A 25,728-nucleotide genomic window follows, 5' to 3' on the forward strand; every position below is an offset into this window, starting at 1 on the left:
GTGGGGGTGACTCAGGGCAACCTCTCAGCACTCTGCAAATTGAGGCCAGGCCCTGCTACAGCTAGCAGGGTCCCCTGCACATGGACACGACTAGACTTTGGTCATGGTTTAGCTCGTAGGCACCAGGGGCAAGCTTTGCTGCGGCAGTGGAGAAGGGTGTTGTTCTTCTTGTTTGACCATTTCTGTGGCCCAGGCTGAGTGGTGTGGAGAAAGGAGCAACAGGACAGTGGGGTCTCTAGGGATTCTTGCCCGTGAGACTGCCACGATGTGTCTCTGCTTTCCATATTACATGTTTTCCTGGATGAGGCATGAGATCTCCCCAGGCCCCCGGAGCCTGTGAACGGTCAGTAGGTCAAGGCAGCAAGAGCCAGAGGGACAGCCCCAGAGAAAGTGTCCCTCAACTGTCCCCTCACCCATGGTGAGGAGCCTCAAGCACTATTTCCTCTTTCTCAGGAGATGGGAGAAGTGCCAACATGGAATTCCGTGCCTCATAGATCTCTCCCGGGTGGAGTCCTGAAGCAGGGAGGGAAGACAGGCAGGGAGAGGTAGGGCAGGAAAGTGGTACGTGAAGTGGCAGTGGGGTGAGGGGACAGGCAGACACCCCTCTTTCTTCTAAAATAAAAAGACAGAAACTTTACCTCCCTCTGCTGTCTCCTTCCAATTTTTCCTTTACCTCAAAGAAAGGCATAGAGCTAAGAAATGGTCTCTTTGCTGGTCTTGACACTCCATTTAGAGGAGGTTTTATTACATATGAAAAAGAAACATGTGGATGCAGAAGGAAGCCCAGAGGTTTGGGGACCATCTCCACTCCAGAGTTCCAGGGAGTGGTGGTTCCACCAGGTCGGCCTGGATAGTCACTGGGCCTGGACAGGCACCAGGCCAATGGGATGCTGTTTGTGGATGCTGGCTATGGGCAGCCCAATCCTCTGCCCAAGATGCCACCAGAAACCCTAAGTAAGAACCCAGCCCCTCTTCTTTGGCCTCCCCAAAATGATGCTCTGTAGCCAAGCGGGTACCAAAGGATAAATGTGCTGTATTAACATGAATACTAATGACAAATGCACTGCAGTAGTAAGCACATCATAGATACGTAGAATATTCTCTATATAGTCTGAACATAGAAATAAAATAAGTTATACTTGTTTTTGTTTTCCATCACAGTTAGGAGCATAGCATACAAAGTGACTGATTCAGTGGCCGTGAAGCAAGGGTGAGACCACAAAGGAGGGAGTGGGGCACTGGGAATGGTGGGGATTTGCCAAAGACACCACAGAGTCGCTGGGGGTCCTGCCGGGAACAAGACCTCAGACCTCTCAAGTTGGCCTTCTGAGAATCAGCACGAGGTCCCACTTGATAAGAGTCTGCATTTGAGTTGGGATGATTCAGGCTATTGGGTGGGAGGCGGAGCAGGGACAGGCATCCGAACAGCATCCGGCAGGCTGGCCCACTCTCCCACTGGCGCTGTTGGACTTCTGCAATTTTAGGAACGTGGGGAACATAGCCAGAAGGCACAGTTTGCTTCTGTGGTGTGACACATGGCCAGACTGATGGCCCACCAAATGCTGGCTGGCCCTTCTCCCTCACCAGCCTGCTCTGGGAGGCTGTGAGGGGCCTCCGTGCTTGGTTTTTTCTCCGTGATTCATCATTGGCTAGCAGTGCAGGGATCCTGCACACATCAGCACAGCAGAGGAAGAGTCTGAGCCCCTGGCTCTGAATCCTCTCTCCATCACATGTGACCTCTGTGATGCTGGGAAGGTCACTTGAACTCTGAGACTCAGGCTCCTTATCTGCAAAATGGGAGGACTAAGGCATACTTCCCTAGGGAGTGGTGAGGGCCACGTGGATAATGTACATAAAGTGCCTAACACGGCCCCTGGCACGCAGGAGGGGCTGGATAGATGTAAGTTGAGTACGAGCCGCCAGACATCAGAGGCCAGGTGGAAAGAACACGAACCTCACACAATCTGTGGAATAAAGCCACCTTGCCTGGCTTGGAGTAGAGGATTACAGGACAGTTTCTTTGCTTTCTTTCCTGTCAATTTTTTCTCTTCTCTCCCCTCACTGGGATTCTTTCAAATGAAGTGCCAGCAGGGTTCAAAGCCAGGTTTGCCAAGGCAGCAGAGGCTAAGTCTGGGAAAAAATAGCTCAGGGCAATGCTCCTCAAGGCTGGGACCTGGTTACCCAAGGATGTTTCCCCCCTCCCCTCCCTGCAGCAGCCCCCCTTCCCTCTCATCTCCTGGCTCTGGAGCAGATTTCATATTAGGAAGCCAAAGAGGGGGAGCAAGCACAGAAAACAAAGTGAATTGCCTATTAAGTGAAAAGCCTTTTCCATCTGCTCCAGGTCCAGGGAATCTGGAGGTGGGTGGGCCATCCGTGGGCGAGTGAACTGCTTTCACTGGAGAAGGCAGGTCTCTGGGTAGTGGAGGGAAGTAGTGGAGGGAAAGAGGGATGGAGACCTAGGCTTGAAACCTGGGACCCTGGGAATGCTTCTGTGCTTCTACCCATGCCGAGAACCTGGAGACGTGTCCAAACAAAGATCAGCCTGGAAACCTGGGGATCACTGTTCTCTCTCATCTGCAGTGCAGTTCTCAAGATCTGCAAGTGTGTGTGTGTGCGTGTGCGTGTGTGTGTATGTGTGTGTCCCATCGCCTCCTCTAGCTCCTCTAACACCTGCCTGCTCTGAACCTCCCCCAACCCCTGGTCACTCAGTGACTTTCCTCTTGGACGGGGGCAGGAGGTGGGCGGGCAGCTCATTGGGCAGCTCATGCCCCTCCAGCTTGATCTTGATGAGGTGGTTGGCCAGTGCGAACTCCTCGTCATCCAGCATGCCATCCTTGTCGATGTCAGCCAGCTTCCAGATCTTGCCCAGCACGCTGTTGGGCAGCTTGGAGCGCACCATCTCCTTCTTGGCATTGGCGCCTGTGATCTTGCCGTCCACCGGTGACAGGGTGTAGAAGATTTCATCATACATGGGCTTGTCCCTGGCCACCACCCACTCAACATCATCGATGCCCTCCCCAGCCCCCTCTCCATAGCCGTGCCCGAAGGGGCCATGCAGGCTGCCCTCGAATGCTCCGCCCTTCACCATCTGGACGGGCCGCTGCGTCTCCTCCTGGCGCACCAGCACCATGAGCTGGGCAATATCGTGGGCCAGCATGTCGTCCACTACCTCCAGCAGCTTGCTTTTCAGCGGCTGGAATTTGGTAAAGTCCTGGGCCTGCAGCTGGTCCTGGGAAGAGGGAGAGAAAAGAAGGCAAGGCTAGAAGACAATGGAAGAAGATCCTTCCCTTGTTGTGGAGGCTGCCTTCAACTAATGCTGGAATGTTCACAGCCCTTTGACCTGAAGGCTAAGCTGATCCACATCACAAAATAGTAAAAGATACGAGAGAGGAGGAGGAAAAAGGCACATTGGCGCTAGGTGAAATTTTTCAGGAGAGAGTGGAACAGTTGCAGGGACTGGGGAAGAAATGGAAATTTGACAAATATTGGTTTGATCCATTACTTGGATTCTCTTTAATGTTGTTCTAGAAGGCAAATAATTAGATTTCTCTGTCAGTTACTTTCAGCTATTGAGCTGTGGTTCTTGAATCTCCACCCCTCTGAGACTGAGGCACGCGGGTCTCTCCTCTACTAAGGGTTACACTTGAAAACACTGAGTGCCTTCACGACATTACCTCATTCGCTCCCTCAGTGCCCTTCTGAGGGAGGGAAATCACGTTCTATCATCTCCATTTAGGGAAGGAAAAACTGAGGCAGAGGCAACTAAAAATAAGTCATAATAGAAGCCAAGAGTCATCCCCCAACCAGTGGTTCTTAATGAGGATGCTCATCGGAACTACCTGGAGAGAGTTTTCAAACATTGGCTTCTCCCCCAAGGGTTCTGACACAGCAGACATGGCAGGCATGCAGGTTTTGTAAAAGCTCCCCTCCTTGCCTTCCCACGACACTCACACCACGCGGTAAAAGAAATATGCTCCACTTTGCATGTCTTTGCGATTTTGAAAGGTCCTGAGTCTAGAACACTCAGCTTCTCCTTGGGCTCTATAGTGACAAGGTGAGAGCTTTCTGCTCCTGCCTTGGCTCTGGCCACAGCAGTCTCAGGACGCTGGGCAGAGGCCAGTGCACAGGGGACAGTCTCAGGGACAAGCATATAGAGTTCACTGCAGAAAAACTCAGAAAACACCCACAGCTACATTTCAAGAGCCAGTGTTAGCTTCGGCATTTCTCACCTTCATTCCAGGCTAGAGCTGAACTAGGGAGGCAGGTGGGGGCTGGGAGGGGATGTGGAGGGCAGAACCTCAGGGCATAACCTCCCAGGGTCCCTCGCATCTCTCCCAGCCTGTCCACATCTAGGTGTGTTTGGTGGGCTCCCAAGGAGGGGTCCCAAAATCTTCCACGGGGCACATTGGATGTTCCCATCACCCCATATATTCACCCATAGGACAGCCACTTACATTACTGATTCAGCATACCTAACATCGGACTGACAAATGAGAAAGTAAAAACCATTTATGTTGCGAAAAGATTCCTCACATTAAAAAACGGTCCCTTTCAAATGTCATCTTCCCAAATGTTTGCTTACAGATCATTAAATTCTTAACAGAAAGAGAAACTAAAAGTTGAAGGCTTCCAAGCCACAGCTGATTGAGGGACCCAAATTATGTTAAAGTAATTCTGCAATTAGTGATGGGCTCTAACCAGATACATGAACAAATGCATACTTTGAATGTCTATTTTTTTCTATTTATTTTATCAGATGGGAAACTGAAAATGCCTATTTGGGACTATCGTAATGTTCTGAAACCTGTCTTAAAGTGAGAAACTGGTTCCCAAGCTGAAGATCAACAGCAGCAACAAGACCAAAAACAATATTACCCCTACATCTGCTGCTATTTTTCTCTAATTCCCTAATTCTTAACACTTTTTATTTTAAAATAACTATAAAATCATGAGAAGTTGTAAAAATTGTACAGAGAGGTAGGTCCCTTGTGTTCATCACCCAGTTTCCTGCAGTGGTGACATCTTACCTAACCTGCTATTGCATTTGAAGGGCATAGTCTGTGGCAGACTCTGTGCTAAGTGCCTTGCCAATATCATCTCACTGATGCTCACAACATCCATGAGGCGGTGCTTCTGGAGCGTCGGTTTACAGATGAAGAGACAGAGGCTCAGAGAGGATCCAGTTAGTATGCTGTTGTGGTTTCTTGCTGGAACCATGATGACAGTTCCTAGCTTTTCTACTAGCAGCTTATGTGAACACTACACTCAGAACACTGCAGGCAATTAATTATAGAGGTTAGTTACCTTTGTAAACCTCAGTTTGCTCATCTGGAACAGGAGGATGACCATGCCTCCCTCAGAGGACTGGTTTGGGGAAGACCATGAGAAACCACGTGTGATCGTTCCCGGCCCAAGAGAGGGGGCCAGGAGCCCCCTTGTAAAAGCACTTGAGGACCTGGAGCACCTTTGTCAGGTGACTTGTCCCATTTCACATCACATGGTGGGGATTCCAAGCCTGTGGTGGCTGTGACTGGGAAAGGTCATAAACTGGAGGCATCAGACCCCAACCACCATGTAACACCCCTGCCCCACTGGAGGCACTGGGGCTCTGTGTTTCTGCCCAGGCCCGGATATGACACCTGCTGGGCCAGTGACAGCCCAGCAGGGAAGACAGACATAGGGCCATCTCCCCGGCTTCTGATTCTGGGTTGAGTTTCCATCCGGGGCATCCAAGGGTGGCCTCTCCATACTCAGGCTGCTCAGCCAGCTCAAGTGACATTGTCCCTTGTCCTGGAGCCCCAGACCCTGGTTACCTTCATCCTCTTCAGGTTGGGAAAGTCCCCAGGTGAGATCTGGTGCTCCCGCTCGATCTGGCCATAAATCTCGGCCAGGTTGTTCACCAGCTCCTTCTTCTTGGTATCCTTTCCGAACACTGAGGGCATCTCCTTCTTCAGAGAGCTGATGATGTAGGCATGAACCTGAGAGACGGGTGAGGAGAGACCTTTGGATCAAGAGCCTTGATTCATTCCTTCCCTCTAGAGTGACTCTCACCCCATCTCCTCCCATAAATCCCTCCTCTCCTCCTGCTCCTACTTGTGAAATACTTTCTACCTCCACCCTCTTGCTCCCATGTTGCTTGCAGCCCTGAGCTATTTTTCTAGATCACGTGGAAAGGTGAGATTAGGGGGAGGTTAAGGTCAAGGCAGTAACAGGGATGGTAATGCTGGTGATGATGTTGATGATGAGGAAGACAGTAACAACAGCTAACATTCACTGAGCACGTCTGAGGATGCCAGGTGATGTGATGAGGGCCTTCACATTCTTTATTCTACGTCATCCTCCGAGAAGCCTTTCATTTTACAGATGTGGAAACAGGCACAGAGACTAAGGCCTTGCTGCGGTTGGCATCACACAGTAGTAAACAGTGGAGTCGGGCTCCAATCTGGCCATCTGACACCAGGGCCTATGATCATAACCACCACACCACCCTGCCCCGCAGCTGCCAGAGTTGGCATGGCTGACGCTCGTGATGCATTGGCTATAGGACATTCTCTCACGGGCAGGCAATAGCTCAGGGTTGCAGGCAGCGGCCCTCAGTTCTTGTAGCTGACCATCCCACTCTAAACCCTCAGCCCTGCCCGTGCTGCCCATCTCCCCAGGGGCGGCCGCACCTTGGCCAGCCTAGCTCTCTTGATGAGATCATTGAGCTTGCGCAGGGCAGCGTTTCGGGGCAGACTCTGGATGTCTCTGAACAGGTCCTGCTCCTCAGCCTCAAAGAGCTTCCGGTTGTCAGGGATGAGAAGGGGCTGGGACCAGAAGGAGCCGATGTAGACCCGAATCACCTCCGGGGTGTTCACAATCTTCCCCAGGGACCACATGAGGGCCCCGTAGACGCGCATCAGCTGCTGCGTCTCGATCTGGTCGGCCTTGTTCAGCACCACCCGCATCTTGTCCTCGTGGTTCTTGAGGGCCTTGATGACCTCCGAGAACTCATCAGAGATGTCCAGCTTGTGGGCGTCGAAGAGCAGGATGATGCGGTCGACCCGCTCGGCGAACCACTCGAGGACGGCCGCAAAGTCGTACCCTGCCGGCAGAGGGACAGTCAGGGGGAGGGGCCTTTGGGGTGTAGGGGAGGGCTTTGGGGAGAGGCAGCAGGTGCAGTAGGAAAAGCATGGTCTTGGGAGTCAGATCTGGGTTCAAATCCCGGCTCCTCCACATTTTCACTATTTGGCCTTGAGTAAGTTACTCAGTGTCTCCGAGTCAGTGCTTTTTCATCTATAAATGGGCCTACTAATAGTACTTAATTAATAGAATTATAAGGACTAAATACACTTGGAGCCCAGCACAAAGTATCTGCTCAGTAACATCATTATTCCCATTTAGTCTTTACATTCAAGGAAAGGGGCCCTCCCCACTAAGGGACAGGCCCAGGAAAGTGCTTCGGGGGCCCAGCTCTCCCCAGTAACAAGGTGGGAGCATTGTCAGCGCCACCTAGAGATGGTCACCCAGTGACTCAGCCCAGACCACCCTGCTCATAGGAGGCAGCCAGTGGGGCACGTGCCTAGCTCTCTAACCCCAGGTTCGATGCTTGCTTCGGCTGGCAAGACTTGTGTCACGACCTCATTTCACCTTCACAACACCCTCTGAGGTAGACAGGGTGAGGAGTGTCATTCCCACTTTCCAGAGGAGGAAACTGAGGTTCACAGATGAGGTGAGAGTCAAACAGCCCACAAAGGGTGGGGCCAGGACTGGACTGGACCCAGCCACCCAGGCCCTGGGCTCCCTGAACATGCCATGAGGGCAGCCACCTCCCTGCCTCCCTGCCCTGCCCTCCCCAGCACACTGGCCCAGCCAGCAGCCCCACAGAGCAAGGAGGCCCCGAGCATTCCTGCTCCAGGTGGGCCTGCGGCCTGCCCCGGCTCTCCTGCTCCCCTCTCCTCCCCCCTTCCCAGAGATGGCTCCTGGCTATGTTTAACCTTCCCTTCAGCACAGCCGGGTGCAGGGTGGCTCTCACCTCTCAAAGGCAGTCCCTCAGAGCTGTGGGCAGGAAGGAGGCCAGAGGGCTCAGAAAATCAGGCCATCCAAGCCCCCTGCCACAATCCCACCCCAGAAAACAGGTCACAGCTGTGCTGCTCTGCTGCCTGGAACCAGTAAGCCTGCCTCCGTAGAAGCTGGAAGGGAAGCGGGGCTCAGAGGCCTCTGGCATTCTGCGGAGACCTAGTCCCAAATCTGGCCTGACAAGGATTTTAGCTGTGGTGTGCAGGCCGTGGGGAGGGCTGCTGGGAAGAGTGTGCGGCTGCTCCCTCCCACCTGTACAGCACATTTCAGCCCTCAGTGCTCACAGAGGCACCCTGGCTCGCATCAGCTGCTCATAACCAGCTGGTTATGGACATTTTACTGACAGGGAAATGCAGGCTCAGAGAGGGCGAGAGATGTGCCCAGGGCTGTGCAGTGGTGGGGTCAGAGCCAGGACCAGAACTCAGGTTTTCCAATCCCGAGTCCAACACTCCAGCCACCCCTCCACAGGCTGGGGAAAGCAAAGGGGCCTGAGAAGCTGCAGAGAGAAGTGGCTCCCACCCCTCCAGCCTCTCCAATCCCTGATGGCACCAGCCAAGCAGAAAGAGGCTCAGCTGCCATGGCCTGGAGGGGGATAGGGGCAAGTCCCTGCCACCTGACCAGCCCCCAGTTTGGGGTGGAGTGGGAGAGTGACAGCACCAACTTGGTGCTGCCAGAACAGGACAGCCCTCTGCCCGTTCCTGTCCCTACCTGGGTCAGATGCCCCTCGGTGTTCTCATAGCGCTCGGACAGATGCTTGTCCCTCTGCTCACCCACGGAAGTTCTCAGGATGAGTGGTCCCCCCACTGCACTGCGAGCCGGGCAGGGCGGGGCCGCGCTCATCCTTGTCCACTTCGCCCGCACCCAGCACTGTGCCCAGCACACAATAGGGGCTCTATCAGTATTTGTGAACAGAAATGACGCATGAGCCCTGTTCTGCCTTTTACATCAGGGGACAGCGACCAAGTCATCTCCGGGCCTCAGTTGTCTGGTCTCTGAAGGGGAACCCACCAGAACCTGCCACAGGGTCACTGTAAGGATTCAATCAAAGAAGAGAACACAGGTGAAACTGCATGTGACCCTGGCTGTTCCTATCGCTCTGCTCCCTTTACAAAGAGCTCCTTCTAAGAGCCAGTTTCCATGAGATGATGTGCTCTGAAGGTGTCACCCGAGGAGCACTGGCCTGGACAAGCCCACCTCTACTTTCTGCTCAGCCATTAACTTGCTGTGTGCCCTAGGGCAAGCAGCCACCTCCTCTGGTCCTTGATCTCTTTGCCTGTCAAGACAGCAGGCTGGACTGGAAGATCTCTGGGCTTCCTTTCTGGGTTCACAATTCCCTGCTTCTAAGATCGGAGGCATGAGGGGTGAGGGTGGGGAGTACAGCAGGATGGATGGAGACGAGACACAAGGAAGCCCCCGCAGGACAGGGAGAAAGAAGGCTGGGGGCCGCTGTCTCAATGCCTCGGGGAGCCTATGTGAAGTCTGCTCCTGCTTGAGGACAGGCAGATGGCTTCGGGGAACCCTTTCTAGGATTTTATAAGCACAGACGCCTCCTATTCATCCTCCTACTTTTGCAAACTCTGCATGATCTGGCAAGCTGCTATCAAACCACAAGGTCAATAATGCCGGGCGCTTTCTCCCCAGGTGGGCTGTGAGGACCCTGAGAATCAAGCAATGATGCCATGAGCTTCCTCTGAAGCTCAGCCTCGGGCCCCTGGCTATTCAGAGCCTAGCAGCCTCCAGGATGAGTATTTAATTGTTTCCTGGACTGCCTTATGCCTATCCAGGAATGGGAGAATCTGAAAGGCATGAACTGGACCCATTAAGGAAAAGGGCATGGGATTAGCTCTCTCATTTATTTTCTTGGACAAGCCCTCAATTTTCTCAGCTGTAAAATGGGGATAATAACTACTGACTGATGAGAGGTCAATGGTAGAGCCATGGCAACAGGGTCTGACAGCGGAGGGAAGGCTGGGACTCAGTCCGGAGGCTCTGCCCTAACGTCTGGGGTGACAGGCCCCCTTTCCCTCACTGGTCCTGGGAACGACTCTGAGACCCCCAACAGGAGCTCTGGAGCACCTGCAGCAGCCAAGGGCTCATGAAATATGGACTAGTGGGCAGGGGGAGACTCGAGCCCCAAGAGTCTTAACAGTGAAGCTGGCCTTCCTAGAATTACCAGAATTAAGTACAGCAAGTCGGCTGGCTCCAGGGCGTCTGGTCTGCAGGCATCAGGTCCAGAGACTGGGCAGCCTGCAGGGATCTGAGGCTCTCCTCAGTGCCCCCCAGGCTCCAGAGGACTGGGAAGAAAGCATTTCTCAGTAATGCCGGGCAGGAGGAAATCGATGAGACAAACACAACAAGCAAGAAAACTTAATCACCCGCCAGCTTCCTCCTCTGAATGACGTGCAATGCAAGGGCACTGACAGGCAGCACATTTCTTTGTATCTTCAGCCACACGATCTCATCTGATCCTCATAACTCTGCATATGCCAGGAGGCAGACAGGACACACATCTTTCAGGGAAGGGAGAGGGGACAGAAAGGTTAAGGGGCTCGCCCACGCTCACACAGGCAGGTGGTGTCAAACGCATTCAGATCCTTCACTCCTGTCCACAAAGCCTTCTTGCTCGGAGGACTGAGCCCCTGAACCAGGCACACCTGGGGGGGCTATATAAGAGGTTCCATCCCACCTCAAAAAATCTTTTCAAGATTTAAAGACATTTTAGCTGAAGAGTAAAAAGGCATCAATTTCCAAAATGTGGGAAGAGTTCAGACGACAACGGGGACAAATGCCACACTCCTAGAAGTAACCCCGAAAAGTGGCCCAACAGCCTCGTCACAGGCCTCCAGATGAGCACAGGCTGTCAGCAAGCCCTTCCGAAGGAGTCAGGACTCTGCTGCTCTGCCCCGGCACGTGATGCCCACACGGGCACCTGAGTACAGCACGCAGTCTGGGGCCCAGAGTGAGGATACCACAGATGGGCCAGGGATGTGAGGCTGTGAGGGGCAGCCCAGACCCTCCACGGTCGGCCCTGGGGAGACTTGTCCTCATTCCTACTCCCTGCCTTCTTCCTGGGCAGGCGATGTTCATGTGCTGAAGAGCCACTGGATGGGGAATCAGGAGATCGAGTCCCCATGCAGTTTTGTGACCTGGGCACAGTTTTTACCTGCTCTGGCCCTGCTGAGCTCACCTGTGCAGGAGGAAGTCCGCTGGGAGCGGTGTGAGCACCAACCCCAAGGGGTTGCTTTCCTAGGGAGGGGCCTGCGGGGATTTCTAGCTGAGAAGCAGCCAGGAAACGCAGTTCCCGAGTACGAGGACACTCAGGCTTCCGGAGCCTCCCACTTCTGCTGCATCCTCACTCCTTCCCAGTAATGAGCCCTGGGCTGGCCACATCCTGTCACTTCCAGGAACAGCCTCCCTGCCCCTCTGCAGCCCCCCAGTGCCTCTTCACCCAGAGTCAAGTGCCGGCCTGGGACCTCCCAGGCTCAGGTTCCCGTACGTCTCCTGCTTCCCCTCTCCCCCAAAGACACCCATCCCCAGGCCCGGGCAGTTGGGCCGCAGCTGAGCAAGGACCACACTTTGCCCGGCTCTGGCTTGGGCCTGAGTGCTCCTTCCCGTGAAGCCTGAGGCCTGGGGAGCCCTCGGGAGCAGCTCACTGTCCAGATGTGCACACTGGGGCCGCCGGCCCAGAGGTGGCTCTGTGCAGATTTGATAAGGTGACTCTCTCTTCTGGTGAGACACAGCCCTGCGCCTGGCATGAGGCTCAGTGAACAGAGGGTGGGCTGGATTTCAGGCTCCACCCGCCTCCGGCTGGGTGTGCGCGTACAAGGCACAGTCTGTGGGACTATCCAAGGGGCTCTGTCCTGCCCTGGGCCACAGGAAGGGAAGAAGCACAAAATCTGTGCAGAGGGGCCCAGGCTAGAAGCCATATAAAGCGTGCTTGTTTCTGTCCACACACTTGTGTGCGGGGGGGTGTGGAGGGAGATGTGGATGTGTGGGTGTATATGTGTGTAGGTATAAACTGGAACCACCAAGTCCTATGGCTGGTTGTGAGAAAGGATGAAGAGGGACTCTGCATACTGGAAACTCTCCCCATTTGGGGTCCCCTTCATATCTGAGGATATCTAATGCCCCCCCCATTTTCCTGGCCTCCTTGGGGTGCTGAGGTCAGCACTGCCCCAGGCTGGCAATGCAGTGCTGGCAGCCCAGCTCTTGTTTTTATCACAGGCTGCTTTTGCCAGCATCTGCATTTGTAGTCTGGACTCAAGAGAGCAGAGAACAAACTGGCCACTCATGGGGCCATCACTTCTCCCAGAGGTAGGGTGGAACCTGGTGCTTAGTCAGTGTGGGATGGGAGGGAATAGGAAGGGCAGGCAATAAAACCAAGCACTCAATTTGCGTAGGGCAGCCACTGCGATCCAAAGATGAAGGCGGGAGGAAAGGTAGAGGAATAGGAAAAGAATGCAATAGGACAGAAGCTGAAGAAGGCAGGTGTCCCTGAAGCAGGGCTGCCAGATACAGTTGCACAGGCTGTGCACTGCACAACTGCAAGGGAGGCCATTCACATAGATTATGCTGGGTTGTATAATGGGCAGATAAAGGGGAAAGAAGGGAGCTCACTGTGATCCAGACCCAGAGCTGATGTCTGTGTTTCCATTACCATCTCAGGGACTTCACAAGGTCATGCAATGGGTATCATTACCCTTGTTACACGTGGGGACATTAAGGCTCAGGAGAAATTGACCTGTTGAGACCCACACAGGTTCTCTGAATTCCCCGTCCAGTGCCCTTGGGAACCCCAGAGGCTGGAGTCCTCCCCGGGCCCACCTGTCAGGCTGCACTGGTTTGCAGGTACATAAGCCACCCCACCCCCGAGGTGGTTCCGATGGACAGGTTTTGGCTCTCCTGAGCCTTCCTTGAGGAGACACAGGTGCCCGTGAGAAACTGTAAATCCCCTTTAGGCCTAAACTCAGGATGAGCTCAGATGAACCCCGAGCTGGGGGGTCAGGGTGGGGCCTGGTGGGGAGTGAGGGAGTGTTTAGGGAAACCAATAGAAGCCAGACAGAGCGCCACCCAAGCTGCCCCCCACAGGGCACCAGGTGCCGACAAAGGGCACATAGGCCGGAAGGAGCGGGGGGTGAGACGCCCCTCTCTTCCCAGGGCCGAGGGTTCTACAGCTTCAGACCAGCTCCCCCTCGCCCCCTGCACCACCATACAGCCCGAGTCAGGGAGCTCGGGGCCCAGGTCCCCCAGATCCCCTTCACTGGGACCTTCTACAGATACCCTACTTTCATGGATGGGCCGCCAATTACAGGAAGTGTTAACAGTTTCTGGGGCCCCTCCTGACCCCTCTTCTTCCCAAGTCTCACCTCCTCAGTGAACCAGGAGTGAGGGAGGGAAGGAGGGGCAGGGCTTTCCTGCTGGAGCCTTGGGCCCACCGCTCCCTCCCACCTGCTCCAGAACGAGGTCCCTGGAAGAGCAGGGTCTGTCTTCCCTTCAGGACAGACGGGGGTCATGTGGCCCTTGAGCAGGCTGCTGGCCCGGGGAGCCTCCCCGCTGTCTTCCCTCCCCACCCCCAGCAGGGGCTGCTGTACCCACTCACACAGTCACGGTGGACCCCAAAGAGCCGAGCCTGGCTCTGCCACCCAATGCCGACAAGAGAGCCGCTCTTTCCAAGAGGAAGCCGAGGCGGCTCCCAGGGGCGCTGGACGGCGGCCCAGGCCTGGCACCAGTGGCCTGCACCTGGGTCGGTGCCGGCAGCGGCTGGGCCTCATCAGTACAGCCACTGTCCAAACGTGGCCCGCTGCCCGCAAGGCCTCTGCTCTTCTCATGGCGGCCTGGGGGTGAGTGAGTGCCAGCCCATGCAGGCCATGCCCCTGGTGGAGGGGGTTTCTGGGCACCCACCTGTGACAGTGCAGACATCCTGCACGACAGAGTTTGTGCAGGGAGTCAAGGCACACGCGGGAGGGAAGTAGACAGTCACCTAAAGTCGGTTCGGGCCAGAGTTCCCGCTGCTGCCCAGACAACTCTTGCCAGTCCAGACCCTTTCCTTCCTGGAGGCTGACTTCCAAGCACTGATTTGGCTCCAGCCCAGCTCCCGGCTCCAGTACTGGGGTGGCTGTGGCTTCACTGGCTTTCCTTGCCAGAGATACAGCACACAGCACAGAAGGGGTGGGGGGACCACTGGGGCACACAGCATGATGTGGCAGGAGAGTCCAGGTGTGGAAGCCAGGAGCAGCTGCTCTTTAGCTTTTTACAGCATCAGTCTAGCATTTTAGAGCCGATGCTGACGGTAGTGGTGACGATCTCTAACACCTCATGCGTGCTGGGCACGTGCTATGTCCATGCAGAAGGCTTCTTACCTGTATTAGTTCTTTCAATCCTCAAACAACTCTACAAGGTAGACAGAATTATTTCCCCCTACTTTACCGATGAACCAACTGAAGTAAGGACACTGCCCAAGGTCACTCTGCAAGGAGGTGGCAGAAGCAGGCTTGGAACCCCAGCAGTCTGGCGCAGAGTCCGTCTCCTCACTACCGTGCCGGTGACCTCCCTTAATGAGCAGTTACCCCAGATCTGCGCGGAATGAAAGTTTTCAAAGTGCTTTTGCTGACCCAGCTCCGCTGCTAGGCCTCAGAGCATGTGCTCGTCCTTCCCCCGTGGAGCTGAAGTTCTCTGTGTGCATCTGCCTCCCCTGCAGAACTGCAAGCTCCCGGGGCAGGGACAGCAGGAACTTCAGAAGCAACCAGGCTCTGGCCCACAGTAGGAGCCTCTCGGAGAATGCATAAACCCGATCAGGGAAGTAAGGCAGATATCGATGGCTCCACTTTACAGATGAGAAGACTGAGACCAGCAGTCACCTGAGCTACAGTGGACCCAAACCACTGGCCCCTGCCTAGGACGACCTCACACAGCACACAAGGCAGGGCCAGCTCATCAAGGGATTGCAAGGCCCTGGGAGCCTCTCTCTTGGTATGAAAGAGAGAGAACATATGAGAAAGAACGTAGCATGGAGCCAGAGCGAGTCCTACCAGGTGCCTCGCTTACCTCGGCTGATCCTCTGCTTCTCCCCAGAGAGGATCCCCGGCGTGTCGATGACGCTGATGCTCTCCAGCACGGGGTTGGGCAGCTGGGCACACACGAACCTGCAGGGGTGAGAGGAAACCCAGGCTGAGCCACTGTCCTCTTGCTGCCTCTCGCACACCCTTGTTTCAGCCACACGCCACCTTCCCTGCCCTGAGGCAGGGGTTCGGCAGCCTGGCTGCCTTCCGCTGCAGGCTCCCAGGCCTCAGACCAGACTCGGCCCCAGTGGTGGGCCTGGGATCTGTACTTAGACGAAGCTCCCTGGGTGAGACTGAGGCAGCCGTGGTCCTACGTTTGTGAACCTCTGCTGTCGGGGATGCCAGGATGTGCAGACGTGGATCCCTGCCCCCAAGGAGCACAGTCTGGTGGGGGAGCAGAGGCAGGCACAGGAGCAACCACAACAGGAGGTGCAACGGGACCAGCACCCCGAGGGAGGGCAGGTGAAGGGCTCAGGAGATCCCAGGTGGAGAGGAGGCTTCTAGGGACGGCTTCCTGGAGGAGGAGGCACTGGAGCTGGCCTTGAAGAATGGGTCACAACACTCAGGACTATTTATTTGGGCTTCTAAAAGGCTATACCAAACATCAACATTAGGATAGCAGTCAAGCCTTATTCAAGGAAATATTTCTAGTGCCACAACCCGAAGTCTCAAAACACAAATTGGCAAACCTAACTTAGATCCTTCTTACTTTAAGCCTTCTCTCTTATATGCCATTTCTGGTGGAAGCCAACAGGCGTCTTACTATCCTGGGTATATTATATGGTCCCACAGTCTCAGGGAGCAGACAGGGAAAGGGGCCGCTGCTACCCAGTGAGCTGGATACAGAGATGCAGACTAGGGGAGGAGGCAAGGGATGCAAGGAGAGGCCGTCAGGGAGGGCTTCACGGAGGAGGCAGAACTTGAACTAAGACTTTGAAAGATGACCAGCATTTGCTGGGTAGACAGGGGTGTGGGCAGGAAGCCAGCGTGCGTGTGTGTGTGCGTGCGTGCGTGTGTGTAACGGAGAGAAGACTGCATTCCAGACAGAGATAAGGGGTAACAGTAGAAGAGTGTTACAGGTTGAATTACGTCCCCCAAAGAGATATGTTGAAGTCCCAACCCCCAGTAGCTCAGATTGTGACTTTATTTGGAAATAGGGTCATTGTAGATGTAACTAGTTAAGAGGTCACACTAGAGTAGAGTGCCCTACACCAGTATGACTGGTGTCTTCATAAGACAGGAGAATGCCGTGTGAAGACACAGAAACGCACAGAGGGAAGACGGCCATTTGAAGACAAGAGGCAGAGATTGTAATTATGCTGTCATAAGCCAAAGAACACCTGGGGCAACCAGAAGCTGGAAGAAGCAAAGAAGCAAAGCAAAGAAGACTCTAGAGGAGTCAGAGGGAGGATGGCCTTGCCAACACCTTGATTTCAGACTTCTGGCCTCCAGAACTAAGAGACAATATATTTCTGTTGTTTCAAGGCACCCAGTGGTAACTTATTACAGCAGCCCTAGGAAACTAATACAAGCAGGTGCAACTCCAGCACAGAAACGGGAGAGAGAGAACGAGAATGCACCATTCCAGGGAAGAGCACATCTTTGAGGGGAGAACAGGAAGGGTGGAGTGGCCAGAGATGTGGCTGCACAGGGAGGTGGGGGCCAGAACACGAGGGCCTTGAAAGCCACATTAAGAAATTTGGATTTTATACTGAGGGCAGTAGAAACCCATTGGAACAGTTTAAGCAAAAGAGTGACGCAATCAGATACGACTGTTGTCAGCATGTCCAGTTCAGTTCAATAAATCTTTGTGGAACGCCTCCCATGTGCCTGGCACCATGCTAGACAACGGGGGTAGAAGAGTCAATGACACAGCCCCTGTCCTATCAAAGCCCATGGCTTCCATTATGCCTGAGGCCCAGCCACACTCTGGTCCTTAGGTTCTATGGCACAACCCAGTATTCTAAAATAAATTTCACATTTTGCTGAAGCTAGCTTGAGCTGGGTTTCTGTCACTTGGTGACCAGGTAGTCATGTGCATGGGGCTGGTGTTTGGAGCCAGGGCTGTGATGGAGGCATCACCCAGGGGGAGCGCATGGAGTGACGAGGGTAGGGAGGGGGCTGAGGATGGGCCTGACTGAGGGTGACCAGGTCACAGGAGCCAGAGAAAAAGGGGATCAGAGGAGACTGCAGAGGGCCTGGCCAGCGAGGGGTAGGAGGAGGGCCAAAGAGCTAAGAGGGGACAGTGGCTGAGAGAGACAAATACCACAGAGAGGTGGGGTAAGGTAAGGATGGAAAGTGCCCACCTCTCAGGATCACTGTGAGGTCATGATGACCTTCACAGGCAGCTGTGACAGGGTGAAGCCAGGTTCCACAGCCTGGGGGACAGGAAGAAGGGTGGAGGCGAAGCCAAGAAACCTGGCTATGAAAGGAAAGCAGAGAGGGTGAAAGTCAGTAGGATGCACTGTAGGGTTTTCAAGAGGAGATATTGCCATGCGGAGGGGAGGAGACAAGGGAGGGTGGAGTTGTCAGAAAGGGAAGGAATAATTAATGGAGCGGGTCCCTGAGAGGATGGCCCTGCAGCACGGTCCAGGGGAAGGAAGGAGTCAGATCTAGAGGGAAAGAGAAGCCACCGCTCTCTGCAGATTGGGTGCAAGGAAGAGAGGACGAATGCAAATGAACTCAGAAACAAAACAACCAGATGGAATCCATGGACACTGGCTTCTATCTTCTCTAGAATGGGAAGCAGGTCATCTGCTGAAAGAGGAGGCTGAGGTGATTGGAGAGGCTTGGAATACCTGCAGAGGGGAGGGGAGGGGAGCTGATGGGGGATGGGAAATAGGATATTTGGCAGCACGGAGATGGAACCCAGACGTCTGGGGTGTCGTCTCCTCTGCATGGCTGCAGGGAAGCTGGTGGCACATGGACGGGGCTTCCCCGGTCCCTGTTGTCCTCGCAATAGACGTGGCTGGCAGACCCCAGGCAACAGTCAATCTAAGTATCTGTCATCTCAGCTGCCGAGGGCTCCTGGGGGACGCACGCCTCACAATGCCCTCTATGTTCTGGTCTGAGGGTTCCTCCATTAAGCCACATTCTTTCATTCCTCTCTGCTTGTATTTTTTTTTTTTTTTTCAGTTTTCTCTGCCCAGAATGTTCTTTTTTTTTTTTTACACTTTCAGTGTCATTTCACTCATCATTGAACACCCATGTCAAATGTCAACTTTTCCACAAAGGCCGTATCAGTCCCCTTGCCCTGGAGGAGGATAAACTATTATCCCATTTTACAGATGGGAAAATGAGACACGGAGAAGTTAGGTAATTGGTCCAAGATCCATGGTGCTACTTGGCAGGATTTGAAGCCAGCTCTGTCTGAGGCCAAAGCCCATAGTCTTTACCTCTACTCTAAACACCTCCAATTAGAGAAAGTAGTTTTAAAACTTTTAAGAGCAATACGCATGCAAAACTGTGGTGTGGATCTACCTAAGAAGCACAACCAGAGGATGAGCCTGCATTTCACTGAAGCAGAATAATAATCAGAAGGCCCAGATCAGCTCGCCCAGCATTCCCTACAGCTGTCTCCACCCAAACCCTCACAAGGACCCTGGTGTCTGCAGGCTCAGACTCAGCAGAGTGAGGGGACCTGTCCAAGGTCACACCGTGAGTTTAGTAGGAGAGTCAGTGCTCAAACTCTGGGTTTCCACCTTAAGTCCTGGGTTCTTTCCACCACGTAAAACAATGTCCATGAAGAGAGAAGAACCATCCTCCACCTCCTTCCAGGTGGATGCAAATCCCATAGTTCATAGGCAAAAGCTGGGAACTATGCAGAGCAGCCCTCTCCGCTTTGATTGGAGGGAGGTGCAGATTAGGGGGATGTGACTTAATTCATTGTCCCCTTCCCTGCTCCTTGATCAGGAGGAATCAGCCCAGCATTTGCAGCTCCTGCATCCCTAGTCAACGGTGACTGACTCAGCTCCAGTCCCCAAAGAAAGAGACATCAAGAGACACTCTAGGTTTGTGAAAGGCACTGAGCCTCCCAAGACCCTGCCCCATCCTTTCACTGCTCATACTCCAAGAAGAAGAAAAGAGAACACCCATAGTGTGTATTCCCTCCGCACTCACCTGTTCAAGAAGGCATTGCCAAAGGCATTCAGTTTCCTGAAGGGCTTCTTAGGATCCACCACCAGGGCGTTCCCGGGGATGATCCCCTCCACCTCCCCATGCATCACTGCAATGAAGGAGTCCGTGGTTGGCTCAGGCCCAATCCTCATGCCTGGGAAATCCTGTTCCAGCAGGTACCTGGCAGAAGGGAGCACAGTCATAATGCAGGGATTCTGCTCTCGGATCAACACTGCATATCTACCACAAGGCAGACAGTGATGTGAGTCATGGCAGAAGGGCAGACCCAGAGCAATGAGATTCCATGGCAGAGAGAGATGACTGCCGGGTGGGAATCCACAGACCTTTGTGGAGGAGGTGGGACCACAGATAGACTTAAAATAACAAATCTGTTCTTCTTGGTCTTTATCATTTTCCCTCCCTGAATCAGTAGGGAAAAAAAAGCAAGATTTGGGTTCAGAAATAAAGCATGGGTTGAAACTGATTCCTATACAGAGTATTGCAGACTTCACAACTGGAGGTGGCTTGCTGAAATTCCTGCACAGAAGCATGGTTAGAATCAGACAATCCGTGGACTCCACTGGCTTTCCATAGGCCATTATTTATTTATTTGGTTAGTCAGTCATTTAAGATAAAAATAGCTCGTACATGATAAAAACAGTGTGAAGGGAACACTACAGATAGTGGATCTCCATCCCATCCTAGACTTTTGGTCCTGCTCTCCAGCATCTGTATTAGGCTGTGGCCTCAGGTGGCAGGTGCCTCTCTTTGCTCTTCTCTTGGTGAAGGCAGTGAGAGGCCAAGGTCACTGCCCCTCTGCACAGCTTCCTTTAGAAGCCATGAGCAAAGGCATGTGGTGAGCCAGAGAATGAAGAGAACCATCTCTGAGGACAACCGAGTCCTTTAGAAGGAGCTCAGAACAGCTTTGAGCCCAAATAGCATGAGGCCGGACTGAGAGGAGGAGCTCAGAACTGCCTTGGGTTGGAACTGGCCAGAGCAGAGTCCCAACAGCATCTCCCAAGACCATGATGGACAAGGAGCTAAGGGATGTGTAGCCCAACAAACACAGACTCCAGGGGGATCCCTCGCTGAGTGCTGAGAACCTCCTCCTAAACCTTGAGGGCCTGTATTCACACTCAGAGGGAAGAATCAAGGAGTCCTCAGGAGAAGGGTGTCAAGTCAGAGACTGAGAGTTGGGAAGGGAACCTGGAGACCTCCTGGACCAGTGGTCCCCAGCCCCGGCTGCACATTCGAGCCACCGTGGGGCTCTAGCTAATGGTGCCTGAGCCCCACTCCTAGAGGTTCTGACCCATTTGCTCAGGAGTGGGGCCCTGGTCACTGTGAGGAGCTCCCCAGTTGGTTTTAATGTGCAGCCTGGGTTGACAACCTGCTCTAGACCAACCCTCTCATCTTACTGATAATACCACTGACAGTCAATAGCATTTCCACATGCCAGACATCGTGCTAATCACGCCGAGAACACTGTCTCCTTCGGGCCTCACAGCAGCGCTACGGGTAGGTGCTGAGGAAACCAAGGCTTAGAACAGTTAGCTGGCTCTCCCCAAGTTAAATAGCCAGTAGTGGAGCTGGAACCCAAACCTATATCAGTCTACGCCAAATCCTTCTCTCCTCAGCTGTCCTCTACCCTGAGGTAATCACGGCCAGAGAGAGCTGATGAAGGCCCCGCAGAAGGTCAGGGCAGAGCTGGGACCTGAGGCCATGTCCCCAGGGCCTGAGCTCTCAGCCCACCGTAACCTCCCAAGGAGGGCCTGGAGCAGTGGTCCTGCTCTGCCCAACAGGGTGGTGGCCAGGGAGACTCGCTGGGGTTTCTTCCAGCTCATGGACATTCCGCCTGTGCCTTTGGGAAGCATGGGAGCGGTCAGTTTACTCCGTGGGTCCAGGGCAGTGCCAGTCAGGTTGCTGTGGACTACTCCCCGCCCCAGGAGCCGGCAGAGGAGCTGCTGCCAGAGCACCGCTGCCCAGGCCCCCCGCCATGCACCGGAGGGTTTTAGGTTGCCTTCAGAAGCCCCTCGTCTCCCTCCAGGATCCCAGCCCAACAACCTGGGTGTGAAGGCAGGATTTCCTCCCGTCAGAGGACCGTTTTGAAAGCTGGCCCTTGGGCCGTGATGAGAGTAAATCACGATAGCTGCACACTGGAGAGCACTGCCTGCATTCTCAGCGCCTCCGGGAGAGGCAGAGGGTCTCATGGCCTGAGGCCAGCAGATCCGGTTTCTCTAACCATGAGGGATAGGCCCTTTGGAAGGCCCCTCACCTCTGCAAACCTCAGTACCTTCCTCTATAACATGAGAGACAAGAGTTCTGATTTATTAAGCACCTGCCATGTGCCAGGCACTGTTCTAGACTCTCCATGGATTATCTCATTTCATCATCACACCTACTCTGATGTGAGTACCATCATCCTTATCATCAAATGGGCCTAACCCACCTCCTAGGGTGTGCTGAGGATTAAATTAGTTACAGATCATAAGCACTAAAACCCATATCTGACACCCAATTACCAGCCCATTTTAAAGAGGAGGAGACAAAGGTCAAACAATGAGCCCCAAGTTACAGAACCAGTAAACAGCAGAGCTAGGATTTGAACCCAGCACTCAGATTGGAGAATTCATGCTCCAAACCACAGTAGTCACTGCCCCCTTTCCTGCCTTAGGTCTCCTCTTGACCAGAAGATGCAAAAGGGCTGAGCCCCACGTGGGACTGGATGAGAAGCGGGACAAGAAGGCCACAAAGGAATAGGGTTTGGCAGGAGGCTGGCCAGGGGCCAGGCCTCGGGGAAAGGTTCGGCTCTGGGGTCCACAAACCCAGGAATGTATACATTTCTGTAAACGTCCGTCCTTGGGGTTCACAGCTCGGCCTCAATGAGCAGCATGAGGTATGGAAAAGCTATTGTCATCAGGTCACCAGAGCAGGCCCCAGGCCTACTGGCTCTCAATGGACATTCTTGGGACTTAAAAACAGTAGGGCCAGATTCCTCTGGAAGCAACGTTTTATGAGAATCAATGCTTTGCCGGGGAAACCCCATCCATTCTTGCCTGTGTGCAGGAGCACCTGCACCAACGCTTGCTTGGTTGAGAGGCCCTAAGAGGGCCCCGCAGGGGGTGTGACAAGTGTGATTCTGAGGCAGGAGGAGGGTGGTGGATATCATCAAAGGCTTGAGGGACAGCTGACATAGAGAGGAGTGGAAAGAAACAATTCTGAGGCAGCCTCAAGAATGCCTAGCCTGAACAGGCCAATGGCAGGGGTGAAGTGTCTTCCCGACACAGGCGTCTCAGATTCCAGCCCTGAGAGACGTGGTGTACCAGCGGATGATGAAAGGGTGCCACTTCCAAGCACAACAGAGGCCACTTCCCGGGATGTTCTGGCGCCGCAGCCTGTGGTGGCTGAGCAAGCGCCTGGAGGCTGGGCTGCTGTCCTGCCCTCTTGCCCAACCCACGTGACCCCAGACTTGCTGACGACACGAGTCTGCAGAAACACAGAGTCTAGCAAAGCCACCAGCAAGTCTGGAGACACAGCCAGGCCAAGCAGAGAACGGAGCTGGGTAAATTCTCAGGGACATTTGGATACGGCTTCCAGCACCGAGTGCCCCCTTCACAAAGCCACCACTGTGTCCGGAAAGGACAACCTTTTGAGGGATCTCATTGCTGCTTCTCTATGGGAAGTGACACAGGTCGCCTCTGTTGCCAGGCAAAAACATTCCCACAGCAGCATAAACGAAGAAAAGTTAATTCAAGCCTGGGTGGGAATGGCTGAGATGGGGACGTGCAAGAATAAGGAAAGACAGGGCGGCCTGAGCCCCTGCTGGGCGACAGGTGCTGTTCTGGGACCTTTACCCGAATTATTCCACTGAATCAGCCCTACAAGCGGTATCGCATGGCAGCATTATTTTAGTTTTGCAGTGGAGTAGATGAGATATAGGTCGCCCAAGTTCGGGGCCAAAGGAAAATATTTAGAGGCCCTTAGAGCTGAAAAGATTTTGGTGTCCGCCCCCTCCCTTGCCATCCAATGCAGAATAGATAAGTGCTAAGCCATAAGATAGGTGTAGGGAAGTCCAACACAATTCTGATTTTTCCCACAAGGACTGCTTTTCTGCATATTTTCTTAAGTAAATTATTTTATAACATTTTCCTCATTTTTTTGTGTCCTGCTTGTCTGGCAATCTAAGCATATGGCCAGCTTTACTGGTGACCTAAACATTCAGAGTAAGGCATGGAGCCAAGAGTCCTAACCCAGTCTGCCTCCAGAGTACCCATCTCTGCAACAGCGGGGCCAGACCTCAGGCTGCTGCTGGAACAGCGCCCAGGCAGGAAAGGGGGGGCCGAGGTCCACAAACAGTGCTGCTGGAAGCTTCTGCCTTGGCTCAGGGGGAATGCACCCTTATAAGTGGCTGCACTGTCACAGATATGACCTTGGACATGTCACTCAAGAGCCCACTGCCTCAGTTTCCCTGGTTTATAAATGGGGTAATACTTGACTTCTACCTAGCACAGAGGGATACAGTGAAGGTTTTGAGATGATATACATGAGTCTGGGAAAAGCAAAGGCTACACCAGGCATGTGCTCCTATTGGCAGAGACAATAATTAGAGAAAATGAACACCTCATCACTGCCTGTAAGTACTCGGCACACTTCTATCTCGTCTCCAAATCCAGTCCCAGTGCCTCCTCCGTGAAGCCGTAACTGATGCATTCCCACCTCACCCCAAACCTGACCTACTCTCTTCCCTGAAAACCGCAGAGCTCTTGGTTTGCATATCTTTAGTAGACTCGAAATGGCCTTTTCTGCCTTGTATTACAGGTATTCGCATTCTGTTTCTGAATCTTTGGTCTCTCTAAGCCTTGGGTTTAAAACAGAGTCCAAACAATAATACTTGCCCTGTCGACCTCACAGGGTTATAGGGAGATGAAAAGTGCCCCACAGACACAGGTGAGGTAGTAGATGGTCTGAGTCAGCTCTATACTCCCTGGAGCAGCCACCACTGTCCCTGGAGCACGGCGGCCTCTGCCATGGGGTGAAGTGACTCACAGTGGCCAGACTGTCAGGCCTCCCTTTGCCTGACCCCACCCTGTGCCGGGCTGGCCTGCCCAACCCACTACCCAGCACTGCCCACAGAGTTCCGCTTCATGCTCCTCCTCCAGCCCTCAGAGGTTTGGAGGCAAGATCCCCCGTCCCTGCACACAACTCCCCTCCCCCTTCATCCTGACTGTGGGCAGTGCTGGACAAGGGCTTCCCCCACCCTCCTGAGGGCCAGCCTCTAAGCCTCCTGTTAGGGAATCAGATAGAAAGAGGAGGGGGAATGCGAAGCCCCAAGTGCGGAGCCTGGAACGTAACTGGAGCTGCGTGGGTTCTTTCCCCTCTTGATCCTGAGAGTAACCCTGTGAGGTAGTTGTCACTATTCACATGTTAAAGATAAGGAAACTGAGATTCAGAAAGGTCAGACCTTCCTAACAAGGTCTCTTGTCTGGCACCTGGTGGAGCCTGGATTCTGCTGAGCCGGCCGCGTTCTTTCCACGGCCTTGTCCCATTGTCAATGGAGGCGGGATGAAGCCTTTTCTCCAGAGGTCCTTCTCCTCTCAGTAAGTGCTTCTCCTCATGACCTCCAGCTACCTGACTTTCAAGGCAGATCTTAAGCCAGACCTGAGGCAGGTGGACCCAGTTCCTCTAGCCTAGAGCCGTCTGCTCCCTCGAGTAGCACCCAGGCCTTGTGAGAGGAAGGCAGATTCTCACCCGGCCCCACTTAGAGACCAGCAGACCAGAGCCCTGACAGGAGAAGGCCATCCGCTGACCTCAGAGAGGGGAAGGAGCGAGGTGTTGCAGGGATTGTGCTGGTAAGATAGACTTTGCAGAGGTCAGTGGGTCTACCTGGAATGGTGACCCCTTCTCTAGCCCTTCAGCTTTCCAGAGAATCATCTCTCCAGGGGTAGTGATGCTGTAATGCCTGGGGAGAGGCCCGGGCAGTGGGGATGTCAGGGCTGTGATGAGAGATGGTGAAACCATAGGCAGATGCTGAGTCACCTTTGGGGGAGGATGCAAACAGCCCCCTGAAGAAGTGGGGGAGGTCAGGTCAAAAAGGTCAGCTGAGTAGCCCCCTCCCACCCTAGCAGCCTCACCATGTGCTCATAGCTTCGAGTCGCAGTCATGCTATGGAAGGGCCACACAACCCTCCAGACCAGCCCAAACCTCCCAGGGAGCTTAGCTCTGGCAGCCCGAGGTCCCACACCCAATCCCCCGGGCCCCTGCTTCAGCTCCGTCACGGTCTAGCGAGGCCTCCCTTACAGCCCGTGAGAGCACCGGGCCTTCCTCAGCCCCTCGGCAGCCAGCTATTCACCTCTGTGACCAGAGAGCCAAATGGTGCAAGGGAGGAGGGATTCGAGGCTGCATGCCAGCGAGAGCAAGAGTGGAGGGAGACAAACAGCAGAGGCAGGAGGAGAGGCTGCCAGAGCCAGAGGGACACAGAGCTACTGTGCTCCAAAGAGGC

At 54.0% G+C, this 25,728-nt stretch overlaps 1 protein-coding gene across 1 annotated transcript in view; it reads right to left on the reverse strand.

The window, feature by feature from the left end:
• Positions 1 to 1,013: 1,013 nt before the first annotated feature.
• EHD3 (EH domain containing 3) overlaps positions 1,014 to 25,728 on the reverse strand; it is a 29,010-nt gene continuing 4,295 nt past the window's right edge. Inside the window, exons 2-6 of the mRNA XM_004418171.3 lie at positions 19,236 to 19,412; positions 15,103 to 15,200; positions 6,672 to 7,084; positions 5,814 to 5,978; positions 1,014 to 3,229 (exon numbers count right to left, since the gene is read on the reverse strand). Of these exons, the coding sequence (XP_004418228.1) occupies positions 2,702 to 3,229; positions 5,814 to 5,978; positions 6,672 to 7,084; positions 15,103 to 15,200; positions 19,236 to 19,412 (1,381 nt within the window). The 3' untranslated portion in view covers positions 1,014 to 2,701. The remainder of the gene's footprint in view (positions 3,230 to 5,813; positions 5,979 to 6,671; positions 7,085 to 15,102; positions 15,201 to 19,235; positions 19,413 to 25,728) is intronic.

The sequence above is a fragment of the Ceratotherium simum genome, chromosome 11, assembly GCF_057802395.1.
Source record: "Ceratotherium simum simum isolate JZ-2026a chromosome 11, ASM5780239v1, whole genome shotgun sequence".
Taxonomy (NCBI): domain Eukaryota; kingdom Metazoa; phylum Chordata; class Mammalia; order Perissodactyla; family Rhinocerotidae; genus Ceratotherium; species Ceratotherium simum.